At 39.1% G+C, this 25,077-nt stretch overlaps 1 protein-coding gene across 1 annotated transcript in view; it reads right to left on the reverse strand.

The window, feature by feature from the left end:
• Positions 1-16,700, reverse strand: part of Irak3 (interleukin 1 receptor associated kinase 3) — a 58,584-nt gene extending 41,884 nt beyond the window's left edge. Inside the window, exons 1-2 of the mRNA XM_027925526.2 lie at positions 16,436-16,700; positions 2,015-2,197 (exon numbers count right to left, since the gene is read on the reverse strand). Of these exons, the coding sequence (XP_027781327.2) occupies positions 2,015-2,197; positions 16,436-16,568 (316 nt within the window). The 5' untranslated portion in view covers positions 16,569-16,700. The remainder of the gene's footprint in view (positions 1-2,014; positions 2,198-16,435) is intronic.
• Positions 16,701-25,077: the final 8,377 nt, after the last annotated feature.

Raw genomic sequence — 25,077 nt, forward strand, 5'->3', positions numbered from 1 at the left:
CATTTACTTTGTTATATTATATATTATATGTTATATTATATGACATATATACTATATTTTCTTTGTTAAAAGACTCAGAGTGAAGTACTATCTTTTTTCTTTATCTCAAATTTACCTATTTTTTTTTAGTAGAGTAGTAAATAATTGTCTCTACTAGTCTGCTAATCTCACATTTTAAAAAAATGAAATCAAATTTGCATGTGTAGCAGACTAGGAGTCACCCAAGAACATGGAATGTTTGTCTTTGGATAGTCCAAATCATTCTCTGCTGCATAAATAAACAACATAGAGAATGAAAACATACTCTGAAATCTATTCCAGAAAACAGAATTATAAAACAAATCTGGGCGTCCCATTAAATTGTGCTAGGTTGAGCCTGTGAACAGCAAGCCATGTGGTGGTTTGTGAGGTTGGAAAAGGCTGAGATAATGAAAGGCACGGTATTTACAGTTCCCAGGGACTTAGTGCATTCCACTTGCTCAGCGTTGAGTAAGGCATTATGCTCTACTAAACCACGTGAAGAAATAGTGTAGAAAAGGTAAAAGGAATTAGCCAAGTTAGGTAATATCATGGCAGAAGCTTACTGAGAACCAATATCCCAGGAATGAATATCTATTAAATAAAAGTCATGCAGAAGCAATAGTTTTCTGGTACAGATCTCTCACGATTTCTTTGTGTGTGTAAATCTTCTCTGTGTAAGAAGGGACAGGCTCATGCACATTAAGTATGTGATCAAAGAACCTGTGTACAATTATATAAAACTGAAAATATGCCTGGATGAAATGAGCCAAAGAATGAAGATGTTGATTCAAACGCTTTGGACCCATGAGTCTTGAATCTATAATGCAAAGGCCCAAGTGTGGAGAGCCATCCTCACGTGTGACTGGGTGACTCCCGGTTTGGGTCTGAGGCTTCTGGCTGTGTCGGAATTTTCCCGGCCCTCTCCTGATGAGAGAACCCGTCCGTGTGGGGGTGTTACTGACCACTGACCTCGGGGGCCCAATCACTGACCCTGACCTTGGAGTGTGGCCCCCCCTCAACCTTCATTGGATGGAATTCTCCCCTGAATTTCTTGTTCCCCAATAAAAGGCTACTCCCTGGCGTGCTCGCTCTCTCTCTCTCCTGCTAGCCCTGAGTAATCCTTGCTGCCCTGCTGGGCGGTTAGAGGAGGGAACCAGAGAGGGGAGCCGTCTCGGACCTGGCAATAGAAATAAGGTAACTGAGTCTGTGTGTTTTATTTCGATCTCTTCTAGCTAACTTTTATGCCAAGAACCTCATTAATGAAACCATTGCGCTGGCCGCATGGTGGACCCAAGATCAATCACAATCATTGATGAAGTGAATAAATTCAAGTGGAAGAAACAGAACAAATGATGTTAAGAGACTATTTACTGACAAAGAATAAATGGAGAAAACTTCATAGGCATTATTTATTGGATTTCTCTGACTGTAAGGCATGACAATAGGACACACAGGGAAGAATTATAGAATGAATGACAGAAAAGTGAGGCAGAGTTAAAAGCTATGACATAAAAACAGCAGTGAATATAAAAGACAAATTCCAAGTTTATTCTGCAGGTATTATTTGCACTAAAATATGGGAGAGAGAGAGACACTTATTATATTTCTTATAACAAAACAAAGGATAGCATTACCATACTTTACTTAAACATTGCAATTCTGATTATACTTATGATTCAAGGAGTCTGAGTTTTGGAAAGAAAGCTGATTCTATTAGCTGATAGAAATAAAACATTTCAAACCTGCAGTTTGTAAGTAAAAGTTAAGAAAAAAAAATCTCTAAAACCTCAAAAAGTAATGTGTTGTATAAGCAAGGCAATAAAAAAAAGTGTCACACACAAATACAAAGCTTCAAGTTCCCCTGAAGATAAAAGTGACAAGTAAGGAATCGCTGACATACAGCATGATGTCGTGTATAAAACACAACATTTCCATTTACAATTTAAAATTCCTATAGGATGGACTGAGAGCCATATTATAAGAAAGTGGTTACCGTAATTTGTAATTAAATGTATCGCTCGATGATGCCCCATCTCCTGAAGAATTTGTAAAAGGTCACCGATGGTCTTGTTTTTCTGTGCCCAGGACCACAGCAATTCTCTTGTTCCACTTTTACCTTGGTCTACGTATTTTTCAATATGACGAACATCCAGCCAACTGTTAGAAAGTCTCTCTGCTGTGGAAGGTACAATAGAAAGAACCAAAGAACAGTTTATTTTTTATTGAAATACTCGTATATTTTACTTATCAATGAATAATTTGAACTAACTATTATTTTGAATAATTTAGCAGGTACTCCTCACCCACCTTCCACTAATATTGACAGTAGTAACCATGATACAATTATCAGAAGTAGTAATAACAAAACTGCAGATCTTATTTACTTTTATTCGTTGTTTCACTAAGTACTTTTTTTGATTCGGATCCTTTCCAGTTTCCCACATTACATTTAATCATTTATTCTCCTGAGTCTCCTCCAGTGGGTAGAGATTTCTCAGTCTCTCCTCATCTTTCCAGACAGTGAAATGACACTGTGCCCTGTTCAGTGTGTAATATCCAGGGGGTTATGATATGATGTCTTATCACCATTAGTGTGTATCTTGATTATTTGGATAAGGTGGTGTCTGCAGGGTTTCTCCACTACTGAGCTATCTTTTTATTTATAATTAATAGCTCTATGGGGGAAGATGCTTTGAGATTGTGGAAATTCACTGCTTCGCTGCAGATTTGGTCTACTAATATTTGCACCCACCAGTACTTTTGTTTATCAGAATTATTACTGTAGTATTTGCTTCATGGTGATTTTTCTACTTTGTCTTTTTTCCTTCTATGTTCATGAACTGTAACTTTTCTGTAATAAAGAGTATCCCTTCATTCTCATGTATTTACTCAACTTTTATGTAGAACAGAATGGATTTATGGGTATTTATTCTATTCTAATGGTTAAAATTCAGTGTTATCAAGGTCTAGATCTGGGATGTCCCCAAAAAGCTCAGGTACTTCAAGGCACGGTCCCTAAGCCAGCAATATTCAGAGATGAGGCTTTTAGGAAATGATTGGATCATGAGGGCTCTAACCTCATCAGTGGATTAATCCATTTGGTGGATTAATCATATTAATCGACTTCTAGGAAGAGGTGGAAATAATATGCAGGTGGGGTATGGTTGGAGGAAGTGGTCACTGGGGGTATGCCTTTGGGGAATACATCCTCTCCTTGGCCCCTTCCTCCCTGTCTCTCTCTGTTTCCCAGCTGCCGTGAGCTGAGCAGCTGTCCTCTGCCACACCCTCCCACCATGTTCTACTTTACTTCAGACCCAAAGAAATGGAGTCAGCTGACCATGGATTGAAATCTCTAAAAAACATGAACCAAAATAAATTTTTCTTCCTCTAAGTGATTCATTTTTCATTTTTGGTTACAGTGGCAAAAAACTGACTGACACACTATCATTATTTATTTTGTTGCTGAAGCGGTTCTAGCTTTGTCTGTCTAGGTTGGCTCCTATGTTCTGACAAGGCCTATCTTTATTTAAGTACTTTCTTAGTTGCTGACTCTACAAGATGCTCAAGGCTTATTTTGTATTTCCCCTTCCCCAGCACTGGAATTAACTACTTGCCCAAGTTTTCAGTGGTGATTAGAAGCTAAGATGCAGGTACCAAATGTGCTCATGGTGGCTACAGTTCCATTGCCTGGAGGCTCTCAAAGCAGACAGAGCTAATAAATAGAGATGTACACTAGTCCACAAATCCACATTTCTCTATCTGTATGTATACATATTACAAACCAAGAGCTTATTCTAGTACCTCTGATTCTAATCCAATCCCAGAGGTTCACATTTTAGTCATTCCTCCTTAGTAACTTAATCTACTCTTATCATTGATGCTATATTTACTTGTTCATTTACTTCTACTACACTTTATAAAGTACTTTCAGAATTGCTAACCTACCCCCATGAGAAACACATTCACTAAATTAGAGCATAATAATTCTTTTTGTCCTTAGCTTAAAGGCATCCAGTATGATGCTGTTTTCCAAAATTATTTAGGTTAATTCTTTTCCTCCTCACCCCTTTCAGGGTGGGTATTATTTATTGGTAATACAGTTAGGTTCAGATGTTGAGGTTTTCATGCAAGAGTGTTTTAAATGCTTGTTCCACATAGTTTTGCTGTTGAATATTTTTGAGTAATTAAAAATTAGTATCTGGGTAGGTTAGGAAAATGTTTCACTAAGGATATTAGGCTTTTCTTCACTGCTCGAGACCCATGTATATGGCTTGTTTTGGATCTTGTAAAAATACCTTAAAGTGGTACTAAAAGTGTATTTTTTTTTGTACTCTGAGTTAAAAGGATTTTTCAACTGAAAACTTATTTCACCTTGCTGTACAACTTTCAAATTTTAAAGTGTACTGTAGGCAAGGGAGGGTGAGAGAAGGCAAATGATAGAAAGGTAGCTTTCTTGTTCTTATAATAATACAAGTTCCTATAATAATATAAGTCATTTTGAGTTCTAAGATTAACAATGTGCTTTTGAGTCATTGATGGTAACAGCAGCTTTCCCTCATTGCTTTACCTTCCAGAGACTCTAAAAAATGTAGGATCCCAGATAATGATCTGTGGATATAATTCAACTATCATCTGAAGTTGATCATGGTGATCCCAGTATACCACAATAACTAGTGATGGAGACTCAGTACCTTTTTCTCCCTGCCACACATGAATATGGAAAGAACCCTCAAAGAGCAAATAAATCAACTTTGTTAAAGGACTCTCCAATCTACCAATGATATTCTTCAAAGGCTGATGTCCTTTCAAAAGACAAACAGATGCTCAGATCTAAGGAAGTGATTAGCCTTATGGAACTTTCTTCTGTTTAAAGTCTGTTTCAGGGTCCAAAGTTTGTGTTAAGGAGTTGCTATACAAGTTATAGTATTTGAAATCAAGACATCAGAAAGGCAAGCATTTTCTGCTTTAATATGGTAACCTCTTTCCCCAAATTTTCGGTTCTATCTGGTTTGCTGTAATATTCAATTTACTTCAACTTTATGTTCTTGCTGGGACTCTCAACAAAACCTGAAAGTGGAAAAAGTTCAGAATATGAAACCACTACTTCCCCCAACCCCATTCTTTGAGCCAAAAGTTGATATTGTAGATAGTTCCAATGCTCTCCAATATTTCCAATCCCCCACCCCATTACAAAGGATTACATTTCCCTTCCATGTAAGGTTAGGTATGTGTCTATTCTAGCAGAAATACTAAAAAGTCAAGGCACAATTTACCAGGTTCCCAACCCTGCTACAGCAATGGTAGAAGCACATGCTGACCTAGGGTTGTCTCATGAATAAAGAAGCCTAGGAATCTGGGTCACCACATGCGGGACAGATGCACTAGACTCTGAGTGCTCTTCCCAACAGCAAAAAGCAAACTTATACTATGTCAAACTACTAAAATTTTGGTATTGTTTATTATTGAAGCACACCATAGTCTATCCTGACTAACACATACAAAGTTACATCTTGAATTAATCCAGTCACTTCTTGTAGGAGAATAGAGTGAAAGAGACTGGCAGCTTTTGTGATCACATATCAAACAGGGAGGATAAATGTGACTTTCAGTTCGAATGCATGTTTAGGCTACAAGGGGGAAAAGAAACTAGCTTTAATGAAATAGCTGACATTATTGAGTTGGAATGTCTTTACTTGTCCCCCTTATTTTAAGTTCTGGCAAGAATATATTATTAATTCCTTATTTTTTTATGGAGACAGTATCTCATGAAGAGGCAAAAAAACTATCCAAATGCCAAATATGTTTTAGATTGCTATCTTTACAAAAAAAAGGGAAGATTGTAGAGCAAAAATATTGGTAAGATCTGGTGTGTGATGCTCTTTAATATACAGATTAAATATCTGTTGGGTTTGCATCTGTAAATTCAACCAACTATGGATCAAAGATATTCAGAAAAAGATTGTCTATACTGCCCAAGTAAAGACTTCTTTTCTTTGTCATTATTCCCTAAACAATACAGTATAACAACTATTTCAGTGGCCATTTACATTGATGTAGGTATTTTAAATAATTTAGAGATGATTTTAAGTATGTGGGAGGATGTGGATAGGTTATATGCAAATACTATCCCATTTTATATAAGGGACTTGAGATCTATAGATTTTGTAATCCCATAGGTCCTAGAACCAATCCCCTATGGATAATGAGAGATAACTGCTATTCTTTTTTATATATGTGGTCTGGCTTTTTGGTTGAGACACATTTGTCATGAACACTTTAGCTAGCTATTTCAAGAAACCCTTGAAAGAATACTGTGGATTGGGGTGTTCAAACATTTGCTGTTATCTATGATGAGCCAGGGTACAGTAATTGCATACACCAGTGGGGCATGGAGATAGGTCCCTAACTAAGACAAAGACCCAGGAAAAGTTCCACTACAGAAGTGTTTTACAGACATTGAGCCATGTTTAAGGCAATGAGTATTTCTAAAGGGAGACCAATTCTTAAGGATTTGAAGCCACTACTGCCCGTTCTTTGAGCCAAAAATTGATGTGGTGGACATAACCAATGCTCTCCATTATTTCCAATTCCCTACCCCATTATGGAGGATTACATTTCTCTTCTCTGTAACATTAGTAATGCGCCTATTCCAGCAGAAACACTGAAGAGTCAAGGCACAATTTACCAGGTTCCCAATCTTGCTGCAGCAGTGGTAAAAGCACATGCTGACATGGGGGTATCTCATGATGGAAGAAGCCTGGAATGCTGGGCCACTGGATGGGAGACAGATGCACTGGACCCAGTGTTCTTCCCAATAGCAAAAAGCAAACTCATACTATGTCAATACTGTAAGTATTGTAATATGTGTAAATACTGCATATAAGACTGACAGGGTATGCTAGAATTTAGAATTTCATCTGGAAACCAACAAATAACTCTCAGCCCTGTAAACTGTCCTATCTCCCAAGAACAAAAGACTTCAGTCAAAACAGAGCATGGCTGTGGGCCTCGATGTGCATGCAGGAACATAGGTGTTTAGTGGTAGCCCTGGACCTACAGGAAGACTTTAGGCAAACCACAGTCCCACTGAACAATCTCAAACTTCCCATTAGTAACTGTTCTTTGAAGCTCTCCCACCTATAATATATCCTAAATTTGTGTTATCTTTCTTGGCCTGCTGGTTATAAAAGCATGGACTAAAACATTTCCATTCTTTAGGGCTGAGGGTGTGACTTAGTGGTAGAGCACATACTTAGCATGTGGGAGGCCCTGGGTTCAATTCCCAGCACCAAAAAAACAAAATGAAGCAAAAAAAAAAAAAAAAAAACCACTTCTAGTCTTCAAATCATTTTGCATTCTCAAAATTCACATTCCTGTAAGGGAACCCTAAATATCAAAAGAATATTCCCTTCCAGAAAAGGGGAAGTTTAGGTTTCTGCTTTTTCTACTAGAAAATTAAGTGGCAAATATTTACCCAATATTAGGCATAAGGTACCATATAAATGAATAATGATGAATATTTACATAACACAGAACAAATTCTGCCTTCTAAAAATAAAATAGTTCCTTCTATACCTTTTTCCTATATTTTTCTAAAAAATAAATAAAATAGTTCCTTTTATACTTCTATACAATCTGGGAAAAGACGTATTGGCACATAATTTCACAGGGGCCAAAAGGGAAAATGCTCTTGTGGGAAACTGCAGTCAGGGAAGGAAAAGGAGGGTGACCAAGACTTCAGCTAGACTTGCAACTGAGACTGGAGCAAGGTTTGCCTAGACTGAGGGAAGAAGGGAGGTGATTCAGATAGAGAACTGCTTCAGAAACAATGAAGAGGGCATGAGAGGGCAGAGCTGAGCACTGCGCCCTGAGCAGAGGTTCATATTAAAGAGAACAAGCCCCATGAAGTCTCCATGTTGCTTTTGTATATCCAGGAACATGCTTAGCACCTAGATGATCAGTATATATTTGCTGAATGACAGATGGAGGACCTGGGTTTTTGCACAAAAACTTAAACTTAATTCTAAAAACAATGGGACCAATCTCAGATTTCTGAAAAGTGATGGCAGTTTCACTTTTTTTTTTTTTTGAAAGATCCATCAGTGGCAATAGTCACAGGAATCTCACATACTCTATTTACCTATAAAAGGTAAAAACATTGCCGGGTACAGTGGCACACATCTGTAATCCCAGTGGCTTGGGAGGCGAGATAGGAGGATCTCGAGTTCAAAGCCAACCTCAGCAAAAGTGAGGCACTAAGCAACTCAGTGAGACCCTGTTTCTAAATAAAATACAAAACAGGGCTGGGGATGTGGCTCAGTGGTACAGTGTCCCTGTTCAATCCCCCCTACCCACCTCCCCACAAAAACGTGTAATTTTATATTCACATAATTCTCACAATAAGAAAGGAAAAGTTTATAACTATTAGGGGAATCTAGATTTAATGCTCTAAATTCCAGAGGGAGTCCATTTTCCTGCATAATTCCACTTCCAATATTTCTTTTTCTTAGTTTGTGACTGTTCCTTTTAAAAGTGCAGTGGGTCATAACTCTGTGGTCTCCCATCCCTATATGTGACTGAGGAACTGCTAGTGTAAGATGTTCTCTATTAAGCACATTCCTGAGATTCAGCTGCAATATGAATGAACAGATGCCAAATGAGCTAGGGCTTTTAGTTTCCTAATGCTGACCAAAGCAGTCTGAACCTGCAAAGCTGGATTAGGCAAAGGCATTTTTCTAACAATAGTTCTCAGTGAGAAACTGATCAGGACTCTGTCAAAACAAATACTGCCCACATGTATGGATTGCCATCAGGACAAGAGATGAACTATGCTTTCTCTAACTGGCGATTCATGGTGCAGCCTTAAAAGCTTTTCTCTAAGGACGATGCATTCTGAATAGACACACCACTACAGAGTATTCCTAGCATTCATAAAATGTATGATTCTGTTAGATCCAATTCTACACAACAATAGCTCCTACATGATGCAACAAGAATACGCTTCTCCACTATTCCTAGCTTTTGCCAAACCTTCATTGCTTTTTCCCTTTCAGAATACAGGACTTTCTTTATGCACAGTACAAATCAAATAAAAATAAAATGGAAAGTTTCCAATGACTAGTAGTGTTATTAAAGTCAAGAGTATTCCAAGTTGAAAAAATAAATTAGAAAAAGAAGCTGTAGTTCAGCATTATTTTAAAGCATTTTTTAGAAGGCAAGTCTGTTGTTGAAAGGCATCTTGGTACAATATAACCCAAAAGTTGATCTGCTAAGTTGAGAAATCAGTTTATATGAAGATAACCATTGCTTAAGTGCTATTATTAGTAGATGCTCAAAGGTCCTTGGAGACTGTTTTGAGAGTGCAGGACTGTCTAGGTAGTGCTAACCACTGGGGAATTCGGTTGCAGAAATCATGTCTCCATATGCAAATATGTCTCTGAAGGGGTTTTTTAGAATATTGCAACACACCCCTATTTGGAACCTTTGTATTTGCATATGACCACATGACAAAAGCCCTGGGAAATTAAGACAACATCTTACAAAGTTTGTTTTTAGGTAACAGAAAGATATCTGTCTACAAAGAAATTAGGCATTTTTAAAATGACCTATAAAATTAAAAATATTTTTAATTCCAAAAAAGTAAAATAAGACTCAAAAATCTAAGTTAGTTCTATCCCTCACCCCAGACTGTAAGAATGAACACTCTGTAGTGAATACATTTTACAAGAGATAATACTTAGTCATACCTAGGCTTAAGTTTCTGTGTACATTTTAACCCATATCTGAATAAGATTTATTCTATAGCCAGGTGTGGGAGTAAACATGCATGTTTGCTCAGGTCTCTATCTGTCTGGTTCTATCAAAACTAGAAACCAGTTAAGGACCTAACATAAATACTCTGGGAGACAATAAAAGAAAAGTTCACTCTCAAAAACAGCACTTCAGTGTGCAATTCAGAATTTGTAGAATTTCATATCCAGATGATGATCAATACAATTTTCCCATACATCCTTCCCTTATTTAACTTCTTTGTAACATGTATATAGGTCTGTTGCTTGCAAACTGGAAAATCCTTACAAGGAGGAGCCCCAATGTTGCATCTAATATAATGCTTTGTCTAAGATTCTGTCCAAAGAGGTTTTAGACATTTAATAGACATCTGCTCATTTGTTAGTTCATTCAAAACAGAGATTTACCAAATGTCTACTCTATGCCAAGTGTAAATTTCAGATGTTAGGAAAGTCACTATGAAATTTAAAAAAAAAAAAAGTCCCTGACCTGATGAAACTTATGTTTAGGTGGACAATACGCAAACAAGAAGTATGTGAGAGAAAATAAAAGTGATAATAGAGAAAACTAAAGCAGGAGAGGAAAGGTATGGAAGAGTATCCTTTTTAAAATGGTCAGGGTAGATAATAGTTACACAAAACATGATGCTAGAGAAGAAGCCGTCCCTAAGGTTACCTGCAGGGAAAACTGCCATTGCTTATTCAAGGAACAGAGGCTAATGTGTTAAAGTTAAGCAAATAAGAGGGAGAAAGAAGCAAGAGAAGCCATGAAGAACTTTGGCATTTACCTTGAGTGAGTCAGGAAGCTACCAGAGGTTCGGAATAAAGAACCAATATAATATGTTTTACCTGTTTAACAGGCTCAATGACTGCTGCACTGAAAAGAGTTTTGAGAAGCTCAAGAGCAGCTAGGAGACTGTTGAAATAATCAAAGTGAGATCTGATGGTTTGGACCAAGTGGCAGTGATAAGTAGTGGTTAGATTAGTAAATAATTCCTAAAGGCAGAGTTAATAGCATCAACTGCTGAGAGACAAGATATGGTTTGTAAAATAAGCAAGGAGTCCCAAAAGACTAACTTTTTTTTGGCGGGGGGGGTACTGATCAGGGATGGAATCTAGGGGTGCTCAATCACTGAACCACATCCCCAGCCCTTTTTTATATTTTATTTAGAGACGGATCTCGCTGAGTTGCTAAGTGCCTTGCTAAGTTTCTGAGGCTGGCTTTGAACTCAAGATCCTCCTGTCTCAGCCTCCTGAGCTGCTGGGATTCCAGGTGTGCACCACCACACTGGGCCCAAAAGACTAATATTTTGACCTAAATAATGGGAAATCTTTGGGAGGAGGGGCATTTCTTAGGTTAGAGATACTGTCAAATAGACAAATAGATAAAGAAGACTGACATTTAAGAGAGAGAGCCAGGCTAAAAGTTTGGGAATTATTGGCATATAGATGGAATTTTCAAAATAATTGGTATAGTAAACAAACAGAAGAGAAGAGATCCATGGACTAAGCCCAGGGGCACTCTAAGAGACAAAGAAGAATTTGTAAGAAGAATATCAGAAAGTATAATGTTCTAGAAGTAAAGAATGTGCTTCAAGTGATCAAATAAGAATATTGAGAAATGACGGTTGGGTTTAGCCATGGTGAGGAGGAGTTTCAAGAGGAGGAGGGGGAATGAAAACATGATGGGTGAAGTTTCAAGGAAGAAAAAGGGACTGGACTATAAGTAGCCCTTTTGAGGAATTTTACCATTTAGGGGAACAGAGCAATGAGATTGGAGCTTAGAGTATAAGTGAGATCTAAAGAGAACATTGGAAGGTGGGAGAAGTAGTATAGTATTTAAAAAAAAAAAAAACAGGATCTACTCTATTTTCAGGGAAGGAAATATATCTCTCTCCTCCTTAGGAGTTGGGGGGAGCTACGGGCTACATACAATGACTGCCTTCCAAAGAGTACAACATGGAGAGAGGAGGACAGAGTCATTTTAGAGTGACAATACCTGACAGACATCCTCAGCTCTGGTTAACAGTGATAACTCACATATACAGTACATATCTGTGATTAAAATGGTGCTTTACCTCTATGGTCTTCACCCCAAAATCCATAACCTGTCTACTAATGAGAAAAGCATCAGACAAATCCCAGCTGAAATACACCCAGTACTCCTCAAAGCTGTCAAGGTCATCCAAAACAAGGAAAGTCTCAGAAATCATCACAGTCAAGAGGAGGTGAAGGATAAAACTAAATGTAATGTGGCAACCTAGAAGGAATCCTGGAACAAAGAAAGCACATGAGGTAAAAAATAAGGAAGCACAGATAAAATGTGAACTTTAATTAATAATGTGTCAATATTGTAACAAAGATACTATACTAATATAAGATGTTAATAATAGGAGAAACTGGGTATAGAGTATATGGGAAGGATATAGAGTAGATATAGGAGCTCTTTATACCAACTTCTAAATTTTTTCTGTACATTTAAAACTATTTTAAAAATAAGGATCATTTAAAAATTTAAAAAGGAGGAGGAGGAGGAGGAAGAGGAGGAGGAGGAGGAGGGGACCTAAAGTCCAACCATTTGATTAGAATCCTAGTCTGGCATTTAGTAGACTGTGACTTAAGGTGAGTTACTTAAATTCTCTAATAATCAATTTTCCAATCAACAAAATTAAAACAGGGAAAGAATCTATCTCAGAGAATTTTGTGATAAGTAAATAGATAATCCATGTCAAATGCTTAGGATAGTGTCTGTCAAATAATAAGCACTTCATAGAGGACAGCTATTGTTATTACTGCCATTATTTGAAAATTTTATTCAATGTTCAATATTCTAAGATGATTTTACATTTTAATTGTTTTAAAGTAATTAATAATAACTTATACAGTTTTCTTTCCTTTTTGAAGAAGATAATTGAATATCACCCTGTATATAGAATCTAAAAAATGACATCTCCTTTAATCATAAGTGCTACAAGGTTTTATAGTGTGAGCTGCTCCAATTTAAGCTAAATATCTGTGTAAGGTCATGTAATAATAGGAGTTGTTACTGTAATGCCAGATTCATGGGACCCCAATAGACCTCCAAGAGCCGAATTGGATGCAATCACACAGGAGTCTTTATTGCAAGCTCAAGCCTGGACTCACAACCGTTCCCAACACTGTGGTCCCAGGGAGTGAGTCCCAGTCCTTTGTTCAGTGAGGATTTATAGGTTTTTTGGGGATACTCTTTGCGTCACAACAACACACAGCAAATCATTCCACACCTCAGGAAAAGCAAACAACTCTTAACATTGATTAGCACACTCACTGGCGGGAACAAGTTGGGTAGGGGTGATTGGTTAGTACAAGAGGGGGGGTTCCTTTGAACTGACTGGTTAAAGCCATGAGGAGTGTACGTGCTAAACCACCTAGCCTAACTGAGTCAGGGACATCTGGCACCGCAGATCTCTCCTGTTATTTGTAGACAAACAACTCAGTAGGGTGGGTATGTGCCTAGGAGCTCTCTGTGGGTTTTTCCAAGGACAAGGGTCACACCCCCTTCCTTGGACAGGCTTTGCTCTGAGGTAGAGGCTGGTTTCTCAAAAATGGAGTCACATCAGTTTCTCATCACCAGAGGTTCTGTATATCTATTATGAAGTCTATGAAGTAAATAACATTTTCTAATTAGGGCTCTTGCTCCTATCATAAAGCCATAAAGTCATTAACATCAACCTGGTATCATATCAGGATCACACTATTTTTAATAACAACAATTGACAAAATGATGTGAAGAGTCATGTGTAGAATATTCTTAAAGGTAAAAAGAATTAAGTGAAGTAGAAGAGAATTTGGCCTCACCCATGGTTCCCAAGCCAGGCCAAGCATCAGATTCCTACTCACTTGGCATGCAACAAAAGATGCTGGAACTCTGCCCAGACTTACTGAATTAGCTTCTCCAAGAGTGGGTGGGGCAATTTTCTATTTGAAAGCTGATAGGGGTGATTCCAGTGTGTCAGCCACTGGCCTACCTTATCCTGCATCATAATATGGGGGCTGCAAGGATCGATGTCTGAGCCATCTCTGTCAATGTAGCCTGATGTTCACATCACAAGAATCCTGATCAGCTTGAGAGAGTTTCACCTATTATTATTACAGTTATTGTTTTCCATTTAAAATTGAGGTCCCTCTGTACCTTCAGAATTTCACCTGGCCTAAGCATAAAAGTGCAGTGTGTGTGTGTGTGTGTGTGTGTGTGTGTGCGTGCGTGCACGCGCTCACCCTGAGGATGGAAACCGGGGCCTCTTCTGTGCTGAGCATGCATTCTGCCATTGAGCTACACCCACTACCCCCAGCACAGCCTTTTGGTTCAGTATTTTCTATCATTGTTCCTTCCCCTCCTAAAGGTCAAGTTTTCCATTCCTGCATCCCACTGCCACTTTCTTCCTTCACTGTGTCAATACGCAAACAGCACATTTAACTCAGTTACCCCGAACACCCTGAACTGGGCATCCTTCCGTAGTGCTGAGTTAACAGTTTGTGAAGCAGTTGGTCAGTTTCCAGCTACAAGATTCAGGCAGTTAATATGCATAACTCCCTGACAGTGAATTATAGCTGGAATATCAAAGAGCAAATATTTTAGATCCCTCCCCTAGAGAATCAAAGGGACAATGACCAGACTATATGTAAAGATAAAACTCTGGCCTATAATGAGTATCAACTCAAGCTCAAGAAGCTAGCCTTCTAGCTACAGTAACCAGTCCAAGACTACTATCTGTAGCAATGAGTCTAGGGAGCCAAACAATTAGCAATTGGCCCCAAACTGCCAGGACTTGATCAATATCTAAAAACTTGCTTAATTTCTGCTCCTACTTTCAGCTTAAGACCAATTAGAGAAAGCCAAATATGCACACCCAAACAATCAGAGAGGATGCTGGCTCACCTGGAATTAGCCAGTCTGCAGTCAGACACACCTGAAAACTTCCCACTCTTCTGCTTGCCTTTTGTCAAATGTAATAGCAATGGTGGCTGTTTCGCTTGCTCTGAAGAGATAGCCTTTCTTGTCCTAACTTGAATCATCTTCATTTATTGCCACAACTAGGAAAACTTGGCTGTATATTTAAATAGCTCACAGAATTTTTTTTTTCTTTTTGAAGCCAGAAATGCTATAGTTTAGGGAGGTTGTGAGGTGCAGCAGAAAAAAGAGGACACAGAGGGGAAGTATAGAGTTGCTGTGGTTAAGGGTGCAAACCTTGCATCTACTGTCATGGCTCAAGTCCAAGCTCTGCCACTCACAGCTGTGTGAACTTGGGCAAGTTACAGAACCAATTTATACTCCAGTGTCCTTACCTGTTAAAACACTGGTGGTGGTGATAGCATCAAACTTTCAGGGCAACTGGAGAGGGTATATAAGACACCTATTTAAAGCAAGAATATCTAGATTTCAGTGTTGTGGAATAGAAAGATCTCCAGCAAATTAAGCTGCACTTGCTGGAAAGCAGCAATGCCCAGGGACTGAATGCTGATTGCCCCTTTTTAATGGGACTTAGGTTTTCATATTTTCACTGTCTCCATCAACCTGCTTCATTCATTTATGATATCTACCTGGCCCTATTCACTACTTGTGCACTGAACTAAAACATGTTTCCTGCACAAATTCAATGACTCTAGGAAATCTATAGGTACAAATATATATGTCCTATCTCAAAAATATCTCAGACATATTTGGTGGAGAAGAGCTCTTGTCTCTCAAATGCACGCTGAAAATCTATGCTTTCCATAAATCAGAGTCAAATGCCCTTTCTGAGATGTTTTACTGAAGGGCCATAATTCAAGATTATAGAGCTTAAAATATACAAATTATTTTTATATAACTTGAAGTCCAGTGCTATAGTTTCAGAAAACGTACACATTTTGTTTATCCAAAACCAAGAAAACTTCCTCTTCATAGGTTTTCTGCTATTCTCGGTAAGAAAAATTACTATTTCAGACAATGAAAACTGTTTTGACATAATCACATTTAGCATGAGCTATCAAATCTAATCCAAAACACCGTACAAAACAAAGATTTTTGTCTGAAATTATTTCTGATGATTACACTCAACACTTCCAAAAGGCAGTTGGTCAACTTTCCAATCTGCATAAAATGGAGTTTTGAAACCAATTTTTCTAAATAGTCATTCTTCAGAATAAACTTTCATTCCACTAGGTTGTTAAATAAGCAAGATATGTTTAAGAGCTAGGATAGTAAAGTACAGTCTAATTAACTTTAGCGTTTCATTTGTAAGTAAGTTGGGGACTCAGAAGCGCACTGTAAACATCAAAGGATAAACATGTTAAAGTTCTCAAAATGATTTACTATGAAAATTCTATTCCGGATTGATTCCGCAATGACAGACATCATACATAAGTTCTTATTTGAAGACCACGAACCAAAAGGCAGGAATAGTTCGATGCTGTCCTGAGGTATCTTTCCCAAGTTCACTTGATTATGCCGCAAAGACTTCCCAAGTTTCTTTGGACGGGAAGGAAAGCGAGCGAGCGTGAGGGTCTCGGGAAGCCTGTGCCCGAGATGGGGCGGTGCGGGTGGGAAGCTCCGGGCCGCGCAGCTGGGCTCCCCGCCGCCCCGCCCCGCTCCGCCCCGCACTCACCCAGGCCGCGCCAGCCCAGCGCGCCATCGCAGCTGTCCAGGACCGCGCACAGCTGGCCCAGCAGCGCGGGCGGCAGGTCGAACAGGAGTGTGTGCGCCGAGAGCGCGCCGCAGGCCCCGCAGCTCCCCGCCATGGCGCTGCTGCTGGAGGCACAGCGGGGTGCAGAACCCCGGCCTCTCGATAGCACCTCGCCCCGTTACACAACCGCGGAAATCTTGCTTCCACGACCGCAGCCCAGACCTCGGAACATACCGTGCCCTGGCGCCACAAGGGGCGGTCCTCACGTGACGCAAAGTGCCGCTCCCTAGAGTGCCCCTAAGGACCTCGGGCCTGGCAATGAGGTTTCCCTGCCTCTGGCTCTTGTTTGGCTTCCTGTTTTGAAGGGTTCTTTTGTTCCGCTGGGTGGAGTGTGACCCAAGAGAACAACCAAAGAGAAAGATCAGGATTTCAGGACTTAGGAACTTGTGCGCCCACCATCCCTTCTGCCTGTCCTGGGATGGGCTGTCTTCTGGCCTGGATAATTATGAGTTCTGTCTTCATGTCTTTTTTTGTGGGGGAGCGGGTGGAATAACTGGGGATTTAACCTTGGAGCGCTTTATCCCTGAGCTACATCCTTCAGCCCTTTAAATTTTGAGACAGGATTGCACTAAGTTGCTTAGGGCCTCGCTAAATTGCTGAGGCTGGCTTTGAACTTGTGATCCTCCTGCTTCAGCTTCCCGAGCTGCTGGGATTATAGGCGTCCGCCAACACGTAGGGCTGTCTTGAGGTCTATTAAAAGTTTATATCTTGTTGTTCTGTCAGAAGAGATATGTGTTCATTAGGAACACTTAGAAAACCCAGAAAAATTAAAAGAAGAAAATAATCACTTGTGACCCCACTCAACTGAAGACAGCCCCTGTCAAGTTTTGGGCATATTTTCCTCCCAACTCCTAATCAAATTTAAACAGATGGAAAAAAAAAAAGTGCATTCGTGGAGTGATTGCTGGGAAAGATGGGCATAGAGGTCAACAATAGAAAAACTAGAGGCACCAAGCAAATCAGAGTAAAGTGTTTCAGAAGGCAGCCCCTCCTCTATACTATGATTTAGTTTTAGTACATTTTCTTCTCCTTAGACTTTCCTGATAAAACTTTGACCATCTTTTCCTTTCTCAAAGTGCTTCACCAAATGTTTCTTTTACTTCATCATGGAATTTAAGAAAAATAGCTGTTTTAAAATCTTCAATCGTTTATACCATCATACCCTGCCATAGGCATGATACAAGTGCACTGACCAAAAAAAAGAGAGAGAAATGCTTCAAAAATGGTGAGAAAAATCTCAACTTTAAAGACTGGAAGAGGAGATGGCCCAGTTAGCACCCCTACCTGAAGTTCCAAAAAAGTAGTATTCCATAAAAACATACTTGAAAATTGAGAAAATCTGTGCTGTTTGGCAGGAGTTTCCATATCCCTTCATTCAAATGACTAAGGTTTTATTGTCAAAGTGTAAATGCCTTTGAAATTCCATCTCTTAAAGGGGCTACCGAATATGTTGAGCATCAGAGACAAAATACAATTAAGTACTGTATTTAGAAAGTCTTAAATTTCTAGAACAGGAGAGGCAAACTCAAATATGCAGAGAAACCAGGAAGTCAATGAAGGCGAGTATATTCATTAGCTTCCTGTCACTGTGACAAAATACCTGACTTGACCAACTTAAAAGGAGGAAACTTTTATTTGGGGGTTTCAGTTCATGGTCCTTTGGCCTCCATTACTTTGGGGTCTATAACAAGGAGGTACCTGGTGGTGGGAGTGTGTGGTAGGGAAGGTTGCTTTCCTCAAGGTAGCTGGGAAGCCAAAAGGGGAAAGAGCATGCCCCGCATGTCTTCACTTCCCTCCACTAGGCCCTAGTTCCTAATCCACCGTTGCCCTGTAGCACCAGATGCTGGTGAGCAAACCTTTATCATGTGAACCTTTATGGAACATTGAAGAGCCAAACCATAACAGTGAGGGAAACACTCAGAAATGCCTGCTTTGCCAATTCACCAAGAATCAAGGATTTTAAGTGAAAGCTAGGTTATGTAAAATCTGCATTTCCAATACTGGGTTATTAGACCATGTTCCCTCCCTATCCTAAAATTGTCTTTGAGTTTTCAACTTTATGTCATCAGTTTCAGCACTCACTAATCTTCCCTGTTGCTGTCCCCCAAGGGTTCTCTCCCAACCTGATTCCTCTTCCTCATTTTTGGACTCTAGTTCCTGACTTACTGTCACTCTCTCCAATACTAATCCTATATTACTTCTAGGGGATTTAACATCTATGTAGTATAGATGATGAACTTTTCACTACCCTAGCTTCTCAGTTCCTTGATTCCTCTCCTCCAGTGACCTTGAGCTCCACTCTACTCTCTGTTTCAGCCACTCATGTCAATGATTACTCCCAGTCTTGTCATTATCATTAACTTTACGCTATCCCTAACTTCTGTTTCATGATTCTGCTCTCTCACCACACCTCCTATTCTTCTAAATCATTCCCTCTAGTGCTCTGACTTAAAAAACCCTTCCCTTTACCAGGATATTGAATCCAAAATCATGTTGCCTCTTTTCTGTCCCCACCCTCTTGACGTCTTTTCTCTTTATCCATAAAGTCCACAGTCAATTATTATAATCATTTCCTTATGAATGACCTCTGTTGCCTGAACTCTCACACTCACTTTGCTGAACTCTCCTGGCAAATCTACCATCTTTTTATTATTATTTTTTTTTTAGTTTTTAGTTTTCGGCGGACACAACATCTTTGTATGTGGTGCTGAGGATTGAATCGGGGCCGCACGCATGCCAGGCGAGCTCCCTACCGCTTGAGCCACATCCCCAGCCCCCTACCATCTTGATTACATCTAACTTTCCAAGTTTTGGCTCTGCATCCATGTACTGTGCTGTGGCTATAAAAGACAAAAACAATTTTTAAAAATCCACTAATCCTGCTATTTTGAACTCATTTTTAAATCAGTTATGGCTCTTTTTATGATGCCAAGGATTAATACTATGCATCTTTATTCCATTTATTCTTCTAGTGTCTGTGAAAACTATATTATGCTTTCTCTTCTCTCCTCAATCCCCATAACCTTCCCCCCATCCTCATGCTCAGTTGATGACCTTGAGAATGTTTACTGAGAATACTGATGCATCATGGGGTGGGGGGGAACTTTTGCAGAATCTCCCTACCACATTCACCTATCTACTAACATATGTACTAACATACAGTTTTCCTCTTTTCCTATAGATGGTATGTCTAGGCTCCCATCTAAGTCTAATTCTTTTACTTGTAAACTCAGTCCTATTCCTGTCCCTGAATCAAAGGCACCAAAGGCAGCTATTTTCCTTATCTCTACTATTCAGTTCCAATACAATACAAATATGATATCATTTCTTTCACCTAAAAAAACTAAATTATTTGGTGCCACTTCTTCCTTCCATTCACCACACCATTTTTTTTTTTTTTTTTGCACTTTTTGGTGGTGCTGGGGACCAAACCCAGGGCTTCGCACATTCCAGGCAAATGCTCTACCACTGAGCCACATTTTTAGCCCCTTTGCTTCCTTTTAGGGTAGAGTTGGATGTTCTCATTATATTCAAATTTTCTCCTCCTATGGTCTCTTAAACCTACTCTCCATTGAAAGTGCTATCTTTCAGGTTCAGCCATGTCCTCCACAATGTAACCAAAATACTGTAGGATTTTCAGTCCTCATTTTACCTAATCTGTCATAGTTTTTTTTTTTTTTTTTCTGATATTGGGGATTGAACCCAGGGACACTTTACCACTTAGCCACATCTCCAACCCCCTTTTTTTTTTTTTTTTTTGAAACAGGGTCTCATTAAGTTTCCTAGGGCATTGAGCATGCAATCCTCCTGCCTCAGCCTCCAGAGCCACTGGGACTCCAGGCATGCACCACCATGCCATCCTGTCAGTAGTTTTTGACACACTTGATCCCCCCTCCTTCTTGGACACTTTCTTCATCTGACCTCCAGGATATCACATTCTCTCACGTTTTCCACTTACCTCCCACTGCATATTCCTCTTCTGTTCCTCCTCTTCCTCCTGAACTGTTAAAGTGGAAATGTCATGCAGCTCAACCTCTGGTTCTATACTGACTCCCTTGGTGATCTCAATCAGTTTCAAGGTTTTAAGTACCATCTGTGTACCAAAGACAAATTTATGTGTCTATCCCAGACTTCTCTTTTGAACTCCAGAGACAAGAGCAAAATTCAACGCTTGATCCTGTCTCCTGAACCTGTTCTTCCCATATTCTTCCTGTCTAGGTTAGCACAACTCCATCTTTCTAGTTCCAAACTAGAGTCATCCTTGACTCCTCAATTTCCTTACAGTGCATATGTAATTTGCAAGCAAATACTGTTTATTCAGAAAATATCTAGAATCTGACCATTTTCCTGACTCTGCTTCTCCCGGTTTGAGCCACCTTCCTATCTTGTCTGGATTATTATTGTAGTCTCCAAGAGCAGCTTCCATACAGCCTTTCTTCCATATTGCAGTGGATCGACCCTTTTAAATCTTGACTAATAATGTCATTCTTCTGTTGAGAAGTCTGCAGTGACTCCTAACCTCAGTCAATAAAAGTTTGACTCTTTCGGTGAACTGCATTCTACCTCCCCTTCCCATTCCGCTCCTTTGCCCTTTACCCTGTGAACTTGTTTCTTTCTCTGCCTTAGCTACTTTCTCCCTGCTGGCCCTGAGCAGAACCAGGAAAGTCCCACATCAAAGCTTTTATACTTGCTATTTGCTTACCAGTATATTTTTTCAACATGGCTAAGGTCTACTGTGACTTCAAATTTAAGCTTACATAGATCCATATGCTCAGATTTGGGCTAAGTTATGACTTAATTGGTTCAATACATTTATAGCTTGGGGAAATTCTATCAGACCTCTCTTACTCTCTAACTCTGTCTGAACAGGAACGTATAGCAGCTCTGGTCATTTCTGGGAGCCATTTTTGCAATCACATAGAGGTCAATATTAGAATGAAATGAGCCCTGGGGATGATCTAATAAGAGGAAAATCTGGGTCCTTGATAAGGTCATTGATCAGTTCATTTGTTCTGTGTCTGAATCCTATCTTGCTTATGGACTTATACAAGCTAAATACCCTTCTTAAAACAGTTTTTAAGGGGCTGGATTTGTAGCTCAGTGGCAGAGCACTTGCCTCGAACATGTGAGGCACTGGGTTCAATCCTCAGCACCATATAAAAATAAATAAACAAAGGGGAGGGGAGGGGAGGGGAGGGGAGGGGAGGGGAGGGGAGGGGAGGGGAGGGGAGGGGAGGGGAGGGGAGGGGAGGGGAGGGGAGGGGGGATAGTAGAGGATAGGAAAAGGCAGCAGAATACAACAGACACTAGTATGGCAATATGTAAATCAATGGATGTGTAACTGATGTGATTCTGCAATCTGTATACGGGGTAAAAATGGGAGTTCATAACCCACTTGAATCAAAGTGTGAAATATGATATATCAAGAACTATGTAATGTTTTGAACAACCAACAATAAAAATTTTTAAAAATAAATAAATAAATAAATAAACAAAATAAAGATATTGTGTCCATCTATAACTAAAAATAAAAAAAATAAACAGTTTTTAAGCTAGGAATCTTACTTGCAACAAACTACATCCTAGATAACATATTGACAGAAATTCAGTAATACTCTCTGGTTTGTTGGCTCTTATAAAACTTATGAAAAAGAGACTAAACCCTGTTCAAAACTGTAGTTTAAATTATACAACTATATCTGGCAGAATGTGAGACAGACATGGAAACTGGATTGCAGAGAGAGGCAACAAGGCCACTGAAGAATGATGTAATGGTAGATGTGATTATTATTGGCTAGAGGAAGGTCATTCTGGCACGGGCAGTCTCTTCCTTGAAACTACCGAGGTGCTCACTACAAATCACATCATTAGATAGATTCAAATACATTGGAACAGGCCTCATTGTTAATAACAAAAACACTCTTATTACTATAGAAATCCCAAGGAGTTTTGAAGTTCTGTGGCAAAAATCAGAAACAAAACCCAAACATTTTTAAAATCATACCATACATTCATTACCACAAGAGTACTCCTCAAAGAAGGTATCAGTGCAATCTGCTCATTACAGACAGGAAATTTGACTAAGTATGAAACTACATGGCTGGGGCTGGTGTAATGGCTCAGTGATAGAGCATTTGCCTAGCATGTGTGAGGCACTGAGTTTGATTCTCAGCATTATATATAAATATATGAATAAAATAAAGGTCCATCAACAACTAAAGATATATTTTTTAAAAAACTATATGGCCTTTCAGCTTAGCTTTCTCCCAATTCGTTTTATCTCCAAATAAATCCACATTAAATAGAGTTTTCATCACATTATTTCTTTAAAAGAGGTGTCAGTGGCTCTCCTTACAAAATAGAGTCATACCATTCAAGATTCTTTAGAAGACTATTTTCTGATGGTTATGTTCATTCCTACCACTGGCCATTCTCACCCCCACTCCTTTCCTCCTGCCTTCTGATAATCTCCCCATTCCTAAATAGCAATCATTCCTATCTTTCTCGAAAGATTCAATGAGGGAGAAAGGTAACTTTATTGAATACCTACAATCACAGAGCTGAAAGCTTTACACGGTATCTCCTTTAAAACTCTAGCACTCTGCAGTTTACATATTCAAATTTTTATTTTACATTGGAGTAATGCCTGGAGATATTGATTTAGGTGCTTGAAAGCAAGTGTATTAAGTTTCAGACTCAAATTTATTTGACTCTAAAACCTCAGGCTCTTTTTTAGTAATCCATAAGACTTATAAACCTCCTATACTCTGGCCCTTAAAGTTGAGTTGTAGATAAAACAATTTTAAAAATGGAAAGATAGTTGCATTTTATATCTCTACTGCCTTTAGTATTAAATGCAGGTTATTATCCACAAGCAAAAACAAAAACAAAAAAAGTATGTGTTTTCTAGCTAATCCAGGGATAAGGACAGAATTATAGTCCAAGAATAGTCCACAGTAGATTTTAACTAGGGGGTTGTAAAACAAATATTAGATGACTAGAGGAGAAAGAGGAGCAGACAGAAAGAAGAGGAAGCATATAGACAGGTCTTTAAAACTACTAAAATTTATTTTAGAGCAGAGATTTTATTTACAAAATACTTTCCTTAAAAGTATAGCTTTAGAAGAAATAGAGGAACAATACGATACTAAGCTATTGGATTCCATGCCTGTAAGTAAATTCTTTATTGTCACAAGATAACTTTCTTATCTAAACTGAGGGAGCAGATTTTGAGAAACTAATGATAAAAGCTATTGATAGCATTAAGGATTTAATTTCAGAATAGATTGTTCCTCAACTATTCTGAGTCTCATTTGCCTTTTGACCTTTTGGGTGCTTAGGCTAAAACAAGGACTGAACAATGTGTGTGAAGCAAAGTAAATGCATCAAAAACATTTCAAGATGTTACAGAGCTGGGTTCTTCTGGGAAATTGAGACATCACGAAGAACCACCCCTTCCTCAAATCCTGATTCTTGCTTTCAAGTCAGAAAGATTCCAGACAGGTCATTTAGTAATAGGCAATGTATTTATTAGAAGGTATAGGAACAAGTAAAGGAGACATTCTCAAGGGAGAGAATGGGTCCTCTCAGAGAGGAGAGGGACAGTGTGTCTTTCCAGTACTCCAGTTTTATTGGCAATCCCAGAGAAGTTTTCAGAGACTCCCATGCAGGTCCACCTCTTGACTTCTTACTGACAGCTAGATGACATCAGACTTTCAAGTTCCCACTGCCATGACAACTCTGGCCCATGCTGGTTGGTTCTAATTGGATTCTTAACCATAAATTCTTACAGATCATATGATTAAAAGGAATTATTCTTATCTTTCCCCAAGTTTCAGGATCTGAACTGTGAAAGGGGTTGCAAAAGTATCCCCCTTCAGGGTAACTTGTGTTCTTATTGACATTATTTCTAACCTGCATTTCTCCTGCAGAAAACAGGTAGTTTGTTGAAGAATGTGACAAATCCTGGCCACTTAAGCCAACCTAGGCTGAAGGTAAATTGCTTCTTGGAAAAGTAAGCATGTGGGGTTCAGGGCAACACAGGAGGCCCATTTTATAGACTTTTCCTCTTAATCTCATGTTCCCACTACTTGCATTTGTCTGTCCCCTATCAAAGGGAACTTGGGATGGTATTATTCTGGGCATGTCTACACCTCATGTTTGTACAGAAATGACAATAAAATCATGAATATTTTGATCCACTGTATTTGCCACCATCTTCTCTCGTAGTACACTATCCTCCTTTCCCTGCTTTTGATTATGACCTATTCCAATGTGCTGTATGTACACTGGCAGTCAGGGATCTGAACTTTATCCAGTCTCAGTCTTTGCCATCTGTCCCCTACACTGACTAAGCTTTGTCCTCTCAGTCTTTGCAAATGGTTCCTTGAGGACCTACCCACATCACTGTTCTCTAGTTGGCTCTTGTTGCCTTTCAGGAATAAGCATTTTTTCACTCAGAAAGTATGGTTAATAGAAAGTGCCCAATAAATGTTGGATTATTATTAATAATGATACAATTAAAAGCTCTCTGGTATGATTATTGAAGTGAACGAATGAAATGG

Source organism: Marmota flaviventris, chromosome 3 (genome assembly GCF_047511675.1).
Source record: "Marmota flaviventris isolate mMarFla1 chromosome 3, mMarFla1.hap1, whole genome shotgun sequence".
NCBI lineage: Eukaryota > Metazoa > Chordata > Mammalia > Rodentia > Sciuridae > Marmota > Marmota flaviventris.